Source organism: Numida meleagris, chromosome 1 (genome assembly GCF_002078875.1).
Source record: "Numida meleagris isolate 19003 breed g44 Domestic line chromosome 1, NumMel1.0, whole genome shotgun sequence".
Lineage (NCBI taxonomy): Eukaryota > Metazoa > Chordata > Aves > Galliformes > Numididae > Numida > Numida meleagris.
The window spans coordinates 20,048,240-20,061,234 of NC_034409.1; the positions used below are offsets into that span (position 1 = coordinate 20,048,240).

Sequence of the window (12,995 nt, forward strand, 5' to 3'; positions counted from 1 at the left end):
TTATAAAGCTTGCTCATTCGAACACGTTTCTGGCTGCAGTCTGGAGGGTATTAAAGGAAAAGCAGATGTCTGAATAGATTGGTGCTTCTATTTCACAGTCAAAGCAATTAACAAAATGCTGCACAAAGGCTGCCTTCCTACCTCTGCTTTTGGAGCTGTAGCACTGCATGGAATAGGAATATATCTAGTAGCTCTGTGCTCTACACAATGAAGTTTTAATATCAAAGGAGCCAGGCAGTTTTTGTCCTCTTAAAACCCCATCAGAAACCTTGTTTCAGTATAGCAAATACAACTCTTACACCATATTTGTACTCTGTAAATTCTTCTTTGAAAATCATGAAACAAAAAACACACTCAGATGGAAAATATTTTTATTGATAAGCTTCTTGTTTCAGACCCTCACTCCTCTCCTACCTCTTTGATCTCACATGAGCAATTCCACATGGTTTTAAGACTTGCTATTAATAATATTTTAATTTACTTTATTTCCTTTTTACACACAGGAAGTAAGGATGTTTGACAGGAGTGTTCCTTGAAATTAAGGCCAAGTGTTTGATAATCGGTACAATGTGTAATATTATCCTCAAATGTTAAATACTGACATAATGGAAAAAAAAATACTTCCGTTATTTCCACCTGTTTCCTTCTATGCTGGTTTTCCATGTGACGGTTTTAAATAACTACCAAATCAAAGACCTCCGATAACTAGGAGTTATCTCCAAGTCAAATGCAAATGTAAACACAGAAATCAGTTATTAGATGTATTTAAGAAATATGGTCTGTCATGATGAGGTCATCAGAATGGCATCAGAAAACGAAGGAAATTACAAAGAAGGATATTGTAAAGAGATGAGAAAACTTGCTTTCTTCTTTTCCCAAAACTTTTTCTTATGGTTTAAAAAGGAAAGTTACAAATAAGAGCATCTGAAATTCTTGTTCTATTGGTACTGTGAAATTATTCATTTAAAGCGCATTACATATGAAATATTAATTTAGAAGGAAAATGTGAACCTGATTCTCTAACTCCATGTTCTAAGATGAGCTTTGTTTTGAAATACTGTGAAATGAGGAATCATATTACAGGTTCTTTTGGACATTAAAGTAGGCCTAACTTGCTAAATTTTTCACCCATCAGAATAATCCCACAGAATTAGGAGATTTTATTAAGATGAGAGATACCAGTTTGCAAGTTATACCAAAATACGACTTGATGTTGATAAGCCACTAAGGACATTGAAAACGTGTTGTTAAATTCAGTGCAAGGAATGTACGCTCTTCATTCTAGGGGAGAAACAGAAAAGGAAAGATATTTTTTGATTTGCACTGTGAGAGTTTGTTGCATTCTTATACAGTTGGAGTTAGCAATAAATGTAGCAATTTACCTATCGCTTGAGGACTTGACTGCCCAAACCACACAGCCATTTTGAACAAATGCACAAAAACAACATACTTTGTTCTTAGTGATTCCATCTAGCAAGGCAAAAGGCAAAGACTACCCGAAATCAAAGATGGTAGCAAATTTTCAACCACATGATTTGCCTAACTTCAGCAAGGCTGCATATTTTAAACATCTTTGAATGATAACTTTTCATAATACCTCAACTCTTTCTGGCACTCTAGGTTGCTCCCACTGTTTCAGGCTGCCTTCTAAAGGACATCCTTAAAGAAAGAGCTTTTTGAAAAGCCCAGGGTCCTACCAAATCAAACATCCACTGACTCTATTAATTACTGACTTCTTTACAGCCTAGGACTAAGTGTTTTGCAGTGGATGTGGGAAAGAAAAGAAAGACTGAAACAGCTGAGCAGAGACATCCAAAGAGTGAGAGAACAGGGTATTGTGATCCCCCTGCAAATGCCAGGGGAAAAGCAGGAGACAGGAGCTAATAATATGAAAGCAATGCTCAGTAAATCTGATTGTTCCAGAGCTCTGTAAGGCTGTATAGTTCTTTTACAAACTTCTCACTTCCATTGGTTATTTCTCTCATTTTGTCCCTTTGTCTCTCTAGCAGCTACCTCTCATGCCAGATTGCATACAGAGAGAGCAAGAACAAAGGTGTAAGAGATGCCATCAGTGGGGACGAGGAAAGGGGAGAGATAGGAACCTGATATTCCTGCCAGCAAGTAAAAAAATCACTCTTGTATTGCTTCTGTTCCTCAGAGACCATAATGATGTTTTCAAAAATAACAACTCTGTCAACTTAAAACTTTTTTAACAATGCTTTGAAAAGAATGGCTGAATACCTGTGTGTCATGGCTTTTGCAGGGTTTTCATTACCATATGTCTGTCCATGAAAACCTGAAGAAACAAGTTAAAATGTAAGGTGTCATTTTGTTTTCATTACAGTTCACGTTTTTTTTCACATTAATAGATTCCAGTTATTTTTTCATTTGGAATGGATATGTTTCTTCTAAAATAGGTGAAATAATGTTTCAGAATATTTTGGTACATTAAAGAGAATCCAGAGAAGTGGGCAAAGTAATAATAAAACTGAAAAAGGAACCAAGTTTTGCCTTTGGGTTTTCCATTTGAGAAATAAAATGCATGTAAATAACATCACTCCTCTTTTGGACATACTGACACTACATGGAATCTTTAATAAAATGTAGTAATGATGTAAGTTTCTATTTCACAAAGATGTATACAGTAGACATTTTCACTATACCTTTATAAGATTTTTTCTCAATTACTTTGACATTTAGTAGAATTCAATTGCTACAAATTATGGACAAATTCTATATTTAATATTCCTTTCTTTCTCTTAACATAGTAGGTTCAAGGACAAATAGCATCCCCATGTAAGAATTACCACCCTAGATGAGGTTGTCTTTAAGGAACTTTCATTATCTCTTGATTTTGAAAAGCTCATACTTGAGAAAATGTCTTAATTTTAGAAAATGAGCACTTGAGAATTCAAAATTCTTAGCAGTAATGCTGTTACATTCAAAATCTGACACATGACAAAACAGTTAGTTGATGACTCCTGATGAGCCATCAAGAGCACAAGGATTACATCAATGAGTTGGACCCACCCAGTTCAGAGTCCCACCACTGGGGAACAGTTTGCACCAGCTATCTCAGAGGGAAGTTTCAGCAATCTCCTCCTGGCAAGACAGCAAAGGTGGAATCATCCACTTGCTAATGTGGACAGCATTACCCCGAAAATATGAAGTTTGGCAGAAGCCATGAAGCATATGGTATTTATCCTCCATACAACAAATGTAGTATTCATTGGAAGTCCTGGAAATGTACAGTTTGTCTTTTTTTTTTCTTCTGAATCTCCACAGATTCTTGATCAGAACAGAAATTATGATGACATATTCCACATTTTAATCAAATAACATATCCAGAAAATTCTTTACTCAATTTTCAGTGTTCCAACATTTTCATTTAATACATAGATCTGTTCTCTCCTATTAGAAGGCAGAGGGGAATTCCCAGACTGTCATCCCTGGAACCGACTGTTATTTCTGATGTTTTTTTCATATCCTTCACATTTGTTAAATGGAAACTATGAATAAGGAAAATGCATCCAGATTGCATTAATCACAACATTCAGAAATTAACTGATTCACCTTGAGTGGACTTGTCATGAGTTTTTAAGTACGGAAGAAAACTAAAGAAGCATTATGTCAGTGCTTGCACAGAGAACTGCAGTTGGATTGCAAATTCAAGCATCAAGTATCAGGCTTCCAAATCTGAAGCTACAGTTAACTGTACACAGAGCAAATCTTTCATAGGAATTGCTGTGTTTACAATGAACTGGGAGGGACAGTGTTTGCGTGGGTTTGGGGAGGCTTTTTTTCTTGCAGCGCTGAGATTGAGCTTTCTCTCAGCTTGACTCCTTTTTTAAACTTTTTAGTTCTGCTAAACCTAATCCTGTGTTCTTCCCGTAAACCCTAGAGGCTTATTTACTTCAAATTCATTAGATTTTACAGAGCCTTACCATCAGGGGTTGGAGATTTCAGAATATTCTGACTTCATGAGCGTATCTGAGTGCACTTGAACTCATAAAACAATCCTCACAGTACTTCTTCAGTGGAGGAAACTCCTGCTGTTCCATTTGCAGAGGTGGAGAATTAACAGTAGGGCTATGCTGCAATCACTACAATGACAGAAGTGCGTGCCTACTTGCCAAGGATTGTTTTAAAGTAGTTACTTCATCTACCGAGAGCAAGGCAAATGTAGGTGTGGTATGCAGCACTTGGCACAGACTGGTAAATTCACCCAGGGAGCAGCGAAAACAGACAGCCACACAAGTTGCCCTCACAGTAGCTAATTAAAAGCTGGTATAGGCACGATTCCATTGTCTGTAAAGGAAGTTGAGCATATCTAGCTCACATGTAGACATCTACATTCAGTCAAATGAATCCCATCTCCATTTCCCAATGAAAGTATACTTCACCTGAGATACTCTCTTCCATTCAGTCAAGACCTGATTTTTCTTTTGTGACCATAAGTACCATAAGTACTTACCACAGTGTATATCACAGATCTGCAGCGGAACTGAATAATCTACATCCGTCCTCCAGCCCTTGTAAAAGAAAGAACTGAGTCTTATTCCCCTTTCAGTAGTACTATTACTAAACATTTCTGTTGGCATAAATAATAAAATATTGTTCTATTAGTGGACTGAGTACATTTTTATTCTATTTTTAAAGAAATACACATGGAGACTTCAATCCAGTGAGTCACTATCATTTTTAGGTTTCTAAAGGCTAAAACCAATCAGTTTTTTCTTATTTGGAGAGTTATATTCTGACAGATGTTATTATTTATACAACAGATTATACATATATAATATATATAGCAGATGTGTATTATTTACACGACAGACAATTTAAGCAGGAAAACATCAACTCAAGAGCTCAAGAAACTGAAGAAACGCCAAGTTGAGAACTTTTAACGCCAGAGAGGAGAAAACCTATCAGCTTCATACTCATTTTCTATTAATGTTGTCTTAATGAAGTTCAGCTACAGAATTAGTGCGCAAAAATGTCAGTAATTTGGTCTGCTGTGCTTTCAGGAGTGCTAATTCTAGCATACTATGTACTTACTGTGCTGTTAGCTATATGCCTAACCTTTTTCAGCTAATGTCAAGGTTTGAAAGATTCATCTGTGATTTACTTGGATCTTTTTATTACAAACAAAGGAACATACAGAGACAGGATTAACAATTTCCTGTTGGTATCCCTTTATCTGCCACTTACAAAGCAGCAGGATCGCTGACAGCAACTTCTCTGTTAATTAATATCATCTCAACAAGAGGTGGTGGCAGCACTTCAAGCTATAAATAATGCTCTTTGCCAACTCCATTTGCACAGTAATCAGATCTGGCTAGGAGGAGGAAGCTGTGAGGGTGCCTGCTGGTTTCTTTCTTTTTTTTTCTTTTTTTCTTTTTTATGATTTGTTTATTTTGTACACAGTACCTGGCAAAATCAAGACATGTACCTGAATGCAAATTGTTGACCCACACATTTCCTGTGACATAGTGATTGACACAGAATCTCCCTTATGGAAAGAAAAAAAAAAAAAAAGAAAAAGAAAAAAGAAGAACTATTATTTTCCATATCCTGGAACAATGAAAAAAAATTATCTTTCCAGCTCTTTTTCCTTTGCCAACAATACTGCATGTTTTGCTGCGTTGAAAAATTAATATATAAAGTAAAAAATGTAAAAGTACACATTCATTATGGAAGGTTACGTATTAGTAGAGGTATCCCTGACTCTCAATGACCATGAGCAGCTAGGGTAGTTTTGCTAAGCACAGTTTGGACAGCATAGGAAGAAGGTCAATGTTCCTGTACTTTGTGAAGTATCATGAGGGAGGACACCCTCCCACCAAGGCTGCTGACACCATGTTAGCACCGAGCATCTTCACTTCTTTTCCCTGGTATACATGAGTTGAAGGAATGACCCTTTCTTTGCAGTTCTTGTGGGCTTCCCATCATAGTGTATGCCAAGAACAAGCTCAGCCTTAGGGTAAAATTGTCCTAAATGACTGTTCTGACACTTAACATTTTATTGTTTATAGTTTGTCCTCAAAATAATGTTAGTTAGTCCACTAATAGCTTTGCATCCCACACTGTTTTCTTTAGTGTGGCAAACTCCTAAAATAATTTCGGGTAAATTAGGTGAATGTGTTCTTACTCAAGCACAACTAAACTGGGATTACTAGAAGGAACATCATTTTCTGGGAACACAGACCTAAGTCATTATGAAAATTTTGTGTATATTGCTCACAGTGGTGAGACAGGAACTGTGTGTAACTTATGTGGGCTCCCACTGTGTCACAGTACACAAAGGAAATCACAGCTTTGCACCAGAAGGAAGAAAAAAAGCATTTCTAAACATACCGGTGCCCTTCATGAAAGACACTGTACAACACTCTGCTCTGCTTTATCAGTGTTGTACCATTAGTCTTCTCACTCTGCAATTCACACAGTGAGCATTTAAAACCAAAAGTCTGAATTCCACAGATTTTATTTGAAATAAGGCAACTGAAGGGAAATTACACTGATAAGTGTTCACTGAACATGGTGTTTGTCTGCTGCTGCACAGATCTCCATCTCTGCATCTGCATTATCTTGCTCCATTAGGATGGACTTCTGATAGACCTGTGCCCTCATTTCTCAGATCTTTTGGAGGAGTTACTGGGCTCCACTTAAACACAACTTCAACTTGTGCAACAAAACCCAGAGTTGGAAAACTCAGCTTGGAACAGCTGCCCTGCTACACTCAGAACAAGAGATGTAATTAAAAAACTAAAGAGATTCATTAGAAAATAAATTCAGCTTTCAGTGTCCGTCCACTTGAGTTTAAGAAACTGCTTGCTTAAGAAGTTGCCTTCTTGTCAGCAACCCCCTGCTATGTGCACGCTGCACACTGAAAGGATCAGACGACTGAAAAAGCAGTCTTGCCCTTCCACAGTCTTTTTCCTGTCTCCCTTCCTTTTGCTGCTTCCTTGTGCAGTCAGAAGTTGTTGTGCAGCCCCAGTCAGCTGTCTGAAAAAGTTAAATTGTCTGAAAACTTACCTTTTCTCATGTGCTGAAGTGGGTTTCTTTTGGCAGCCATGAGATTTGGAGTAGCTCAAGACCTTTGTGGAATTGTGCCTCAATGATGTGAGACTTGGGAGGTCACCTATGAGGTGACCCATATATGAAAAGCTAACAGTAACATTTGCTGTATTCATAACACAAATACTATACCACAAAAAAATGATGTTAAAAGAATATTAAGGCTCTGGTCCATGGTAGTTACTTTCTTTGACATGACTAATTTGACCTCAGCCTCCCTATTTATATATTCCATTAGTGTGAGATCAGAATTAGAACTACATGCTTTAAAAATGTTCCAGTAATTGTTCCAGTACGTACATGCATGTGCTTATTAACACTTTCAAGCTGCGTAGCAATAAATGGAATAATAAACAAATGCAGCTAGATTTGGTAAAAAGTATTACAGTATTTGAAGAAATAATGTATACAAACCACAGAGACTGAATGGCGCATCCCAACAGATTCACATGAGGCCAGCTGTGTCCTGTTACACACCAGCACTGAGAAGTGTGCTTTGGTTTGGGATGTGAAGAAAACTTGTATCCGATCTGCAACTGCAGCCATTCTCATCTTCCAAACTGACAATAAGGGAAAGTAATTACTTTTTCATACTGATCAACACTGGACCTATTGGGAAGTTTATACATATAAGTAACAAACCGTCAGGTCTCTTTGCTATAATTTATAGGCTACAATGATGTGAATACATTAGTAAAGGGAAAACTTGCTTACTGGAGAAAGCAAGTCACAATTTAATATTATGTACTTTAAAAAATATATATTTACCTGGAAATTCTCCATGAGCAAATGGACATTTAACCCAAGAGCCTTGCTTGGTTGTAAACTGAAACCAGAGAAATTTGTTAGGAAAACTGATTTTTTTTTTATTTCAGTCTGTGGGTACAGATTCAAATACAGACAATCACTGCATTCCAGAAAAGGAAGATGAATTCACAACTTTTCTGCTTTCTGGTATCTTCTAACATTTGATTCAAGTTAGATCCCCAGTTCTTCAGATATTTATACACGTGCTCAATTTTACAGAAACATGTAGTTCCATTGACTTAAAAGTAGTCTACAATGAAATAATAATGCCAACATTAGTCTTATATAGTGCCAACATTAATCTTACGTGACATTTTTTTCTCACCAATAATAAACAGTACTCCAGTAAAGGTAGCATTTCAATCAATCACTTTTATTGTCAAATATTTAATATGGAAAATTTTCCACATTAATTTTAATGTATGCTTCAGAGTTTGCATGTATGACCTAAAACATTTCTCCTGCTTTTCTTAAGTAGAAAAATCTGGGCACAACCTGACCTTTGTCAGATCATTGCTGCTGCACTTCCAAAGAACCTCCTTTTAATTTAATCTTTCACATTTGTATCATTTTTACTTCCTATTCATCAGAGCTATGGAAAAAAAAAAAACATTAATCCTAAATAATAATAGCAAGTCAGAAAGAGGGCAGGAAAGAGTTTTTTTACAAAGAAACTACTTTACCTTCATGCAAAGTCTTGGATGAGTGTCCACACGAGAATACTTAACCTGCTTGAAAAGAGAGTACTCAGCATTAGCTGGTTTCATTGACTAGTTTCAGAAAATTACTTACCCCAAATTTTCTTGGTTTGATAACAGAGAAAGGAGCTGGTTTACTTACTGGCATGAAATATTAAAAATAGAAACAACTGCTATTTTGTATTACTGAATAATTTGTGTTTATCAGCAACATGTAGTATTTTTACAGTCAGTCTAACCCATTAGAGTTTAATTAACTGATTTTTTTGTGACTTGTGTACAAAATTCTGATTACACAGTAGTCTTGATCCAGTCCTTTATTCATCAGTAATGCTGCAGAATGTTTAAACATTCACCCCAGAGTGTTGTTGGATTAACACTTCCACCTTCAGTTTAGATAATTCTCAATTTTCAGTATCCCTATTCAAGAAAAGATTTAAACTGAGAATGAACTTCAGAAACCCACTTAAGTGATCGACAAAATTTTTCTTTCTTGATTAACAGTGGTTCACCTTCCAATGGGGTTCAGTATAAAAAGCCTTATCTCACTGAAACAACTACTACCCATGTAAGTGTCCTTTCTAAGACAAACACCATTGCTCAAGTAACTGAGCACAGTGGATCCAATACACAAAACATACTATCATGACCAAGTAACACTCATTCTTACAGCTTTTTTGATAACCACACAGAAGATATCCTTAAGCGCATCTACAGTAGGGTTGCAGAAAATAGTGCCATGGGAACTGTCCATTCAGAAATGGAGACAGCATGTCATTGACAAAGAAAGCCCCAGCCCAATTAAAGAGAAGAGTTGCATAGCATCTGGGCCAAAATCAGTACATGTACGTAGAATTAGAGTTTGTGTCATTGTGTGTGCTTACTGGGAAAGCTGGCATTATCTAAGGAATCTCTCTAGAACACTATAAAGTTGTTCTTCAAGAAATGGTCAAAATTCAGTGCCAAACCTTTCACAATTAAATTGAAGAAAATAAAATCATTCCATCCATGAATTCAGCCATTAAAAGCAATGAGTAAGTACAAGAGAACACTCACTGTCTGTAATAAAGCAACCTTGGACCATGTTCTGGGTAATAAATATGACCATTACCAGTCAAATCTCATTTTAGGTTTCCTTTTTTTTCGTTTGCTTTTTTCTTTCCTGCAATCAATGAGTTGTGCTTGTTGTCAGCAGATGATGAATCTCACCAGGCCTGCTCACATGTGTAAAATTAAACTTATTTGGTTTTGCATGATCAAATCTTTGTTGAAACACATAAAATGGTGAATCTGAACAATCACTGAACACTTGGCCAGGAGCTCCTAAACAAAAAAACATTCTAACCTTCAAGCCCCTTGCCATCATGTAATCAGAGTAAGTCTCATAATGTTTCAAAAATAAAGAATTTGTATATGATTTTATTTGCCTTTTGAGATGTTACATGAATTTTACTGGCTTCTCTCCCCAATAAAGTCTGAAACTTACTTTTCAAAATGTAAGGTCAAATTCTATCCAATTTCATAAGTCCAATGCATTCACTCCCGTGATACGTCAGACTGAACTATGTAGCAGTTCAAGATACATCCATTAAAAATCCTTTTCAGATTTAGAATATAAGTGCTGGAAGAACTGAAGAACACAGTATTTCAACACCCACAACTTCAAGGCGTTGAACTCAGCTTGAGGCAGACACTTCAAAGAGAGCATAATGGAGTATAAAACTACCATCAAGGTACCTTTACATCTCCAGTAAGATCTAAAGTGATTTAGATTTATCTGACTTATATTTTACACGTATAAAGTTAAGTATCCAGACTGTGATATTATGATATCCAGTCATAATAAATTCTTGTCATAGTGAAGTGAAACATGAGAGACATGCTCCAACCTTTCTTAAATACCTATTGTCAGATGAAAAGAGTTGTCCTCTGAATATGTCTGCTTCATTTTCTTACTTTAAAGGGAATCTGAGATAAATAGTTTAGACTTGAACACACAATTTTTACAGAAAAGTCAGAACAGATGAATCATGCCTTTACTATAAATGAAAAGCAGAATCTATTGACCCCAAAGAATTTAGTAAACATTACTAGCTTCACAGTCATGTCCATGTTTTATTTCTTAATAGTGAGTCAACCAATATTGAACTTTCTGAATAAATTATGTGGTTAGTGTACAAGAACAGACTGTGGTTATGAATAGTTTAAAGTATCAGAGAAGAAAAGAGGAATTTGCAACTGCTCTTATTCCAAAGTCTAGCTTCACGTTATATATTGTTCTGGTCATGGCCAATCTCACTAGTTAAACAAAGAATTGTATAGCTCTTACCTTCTCAGGGAAACGTTTGGAAGAATCTTGGATATCTTCACAGTGGTCATTAGACTTCATTAATCTGCATAGGTTAACAACGACAAGCACAGGGCAGGCTGGTTCCCAAGCTAGGGTTTGTGTCACTGGAGTATAAACAATATTATCCCATAATGCCTTTGTATCTGTTCACCAAAAAAGTGGAAATATTATTCAAAATCTCTAAAAATGTAACCAGGAAAAGATGCTTTAATCTTAAGACCTGAAAATAAGTTATTTCATCTACCACAATATAATAAGCCAGTACGACATTTTTCTTGCAGTTTTGCAATGTATGGTTTTCACCTTAGATGAATTTCAAATTGTGACAAAAAAAAACCACTCAGATAAAGAGTAATCACCAAATACTTGCCATTTTCAAAGGGACAAAGTTGTAACCTCCTTGCATCTGGAATTGCCAGCCAACCCTACAACCCAATAATTAACGATTAACTAGAGATCTTCAGATATAACAGTTTTTAACATTTCAGAAAGAATGTGAAAGACCAGCCTTCCCACCAAAGACATGTGTTATATCTATTATGGTGTTTGGGGAAGTATTTTTTAAAAGGTTGTTTTGCATTGAATATCTATTCATCATTCCTGGGATTGGAGCTGTTGAATTGATCCTAGCTGGAAGCTCATGAACTGGAGCTGATGATGTGATAGCTTCTAGCCCTATATGCTTACTATTTCTGAGTCATATGTGTGGACCTTGATTCATTTTAAAAGACTTCTAACGATATTCATTGTTTCTTACAGCGTTACTATATTCTAGGGGCAAGACGTTCTAGAATCAGAATGCCAGATCTCAGATTGTTGTCAGATTGTTATGGCTAAGGATGCAGCCTTAAAGTCTAAGGACTAACGTTTAACTCAATCTTGCAAGAACCTATGCATAACTGTTAGTATAACCTAATTATTTAGATTAATATGCAAATGTTTTTACTGCTCACAGTTCTCATTTTTATGCTCAGCAATCATATTGTGGGATTCTCTGTATATATGCTGACTGGAATATTTTCTAGAGACCTCCTACCTTTCAGAGAAAAATAAAATAAAATAAATTACTACGTTTGGAAGAGACCACTCGGTCCAATTCACATATTAAGGTATGTGATATTAGGTGTCTAGAGTGTACAGATCTGAATGTAACTAGACTGCTCAAATTCCTATTACAGTAGCCATATGAAGATCCAGTCAATGCAGCCAGTGGAGTTTTCACAGTGCTAATCAGTTCATCCAAAAATAAGTCCACTGAGTAACTTTACAGGCTTCATTAACTGCACTAACTAGATTACCACTGACTGAAATGTTTGGACATCTAATTCAAAGGTAAATATTTGCATATGGACATCTACATTTATTATGTTTATCCACAAGTTAAATCCTACTCCAATATTCAGTGAGAAACTAGTATTTTTGTATTTTATCAAGTTCATTTTAAATTTGTTTGGTGACTTTTTATTTCTTCTTGGTCATCAGATTATCAGAAAAAAAGGTGTAGATACTGTGATGACACAAATAGAGCTTATAATCCTTCATTTCTGTGTCAAAAATGACTTCAGCTTAAAAAATTTGTTCATATAAGAGACCATTCTGATGAGTATTTAATTAACAAACATAGTTTCTCTTTACATGTGTTTTACTAGGCTAATGAAAACACATTCTTTGAATTTCAAGACAGCCTTTCTACTCCCCAGCCATTCTAGATTTTTTATGTAAATCTTCCATTTTAATTAATGTTTATTAAATATGAATGCAATAATTGCCTACATTATCTCATAGAAGGTTTTACCAATACTTTCCTGTTAGCTTGGGATAATCTAGCCCCCTTCATCTTTGTTCACATTTACATCATGTAAGCATGTTAATTTAATCATTCTAGGATGAACTGTTACACCCAGATATTTTTCCTCCACTGTCATTTCCGAATAAGGACTCATATTTTACAATAAGGAGTGTTTTTATTTGAGCAAAAGCATGAATTTGCACTTCACATCATTGCATTTTATCCTCCTTTAGTTATTTCATATATTAAGATGTCTGGTCTCTTCCAATTATCCAAA

The 12,995-nt window shown here is 35.8% G+C and overlaps 1 protein-coding gene across 3 annotated transcripts in view; it reads right to left on the reverse strand.

The window, feature by feature from the left end:
• Positions 360-12,995, reverse strand: part of IL17REL (interleukin 17 receptor E like) — a 42,668-nt gene continuing 30,032 nt past the window's right edge. Inside the window, exons 9-17 of one of the 3 annotated variants that reach the window (XM_021384728.1) lie at positions 11,300-11,354; positions 10,909-11,072; positions 8,565-8,609; positions 7,843-7,900; positions 7,489-7,634; positions 5,450-5,509; positions 4,475-4,532; positions 2,242-2,296; positions 360-1,281 (exon numbers count right to left, since the gene is read on the reverse strand). In XM_021384728.1, the coding sequence (XP_021240403.1) occupies positions 1,254-1,281; positions 2,242-2,296; positions 4,475-4,532; positions 5,450-5,509; positions 7,489-7,634; positions 7,843-7,900; positions 8,565-8,609; positions 10,909-11,072; positions 11,300-11,354 (669 nt within the window). In that variant the 3' untranslated portion in view covers positions 360-1,253. Of the gene's footprint in view, positions 1,282-2,241; positions 2,297-4,474; positions 4,533-5,449; positions 5,510-7,488; positions 7,635-7,842; positions 7,901-8,564; positions 8,613-10,908; positions 11,073-11,299; positions 11,355-12,995 lie in introns of all 3 variants that reach the window. The other 2 variants (XM_021384727.1, XM_021384729.1) reach the window with 2 other exon arrangements.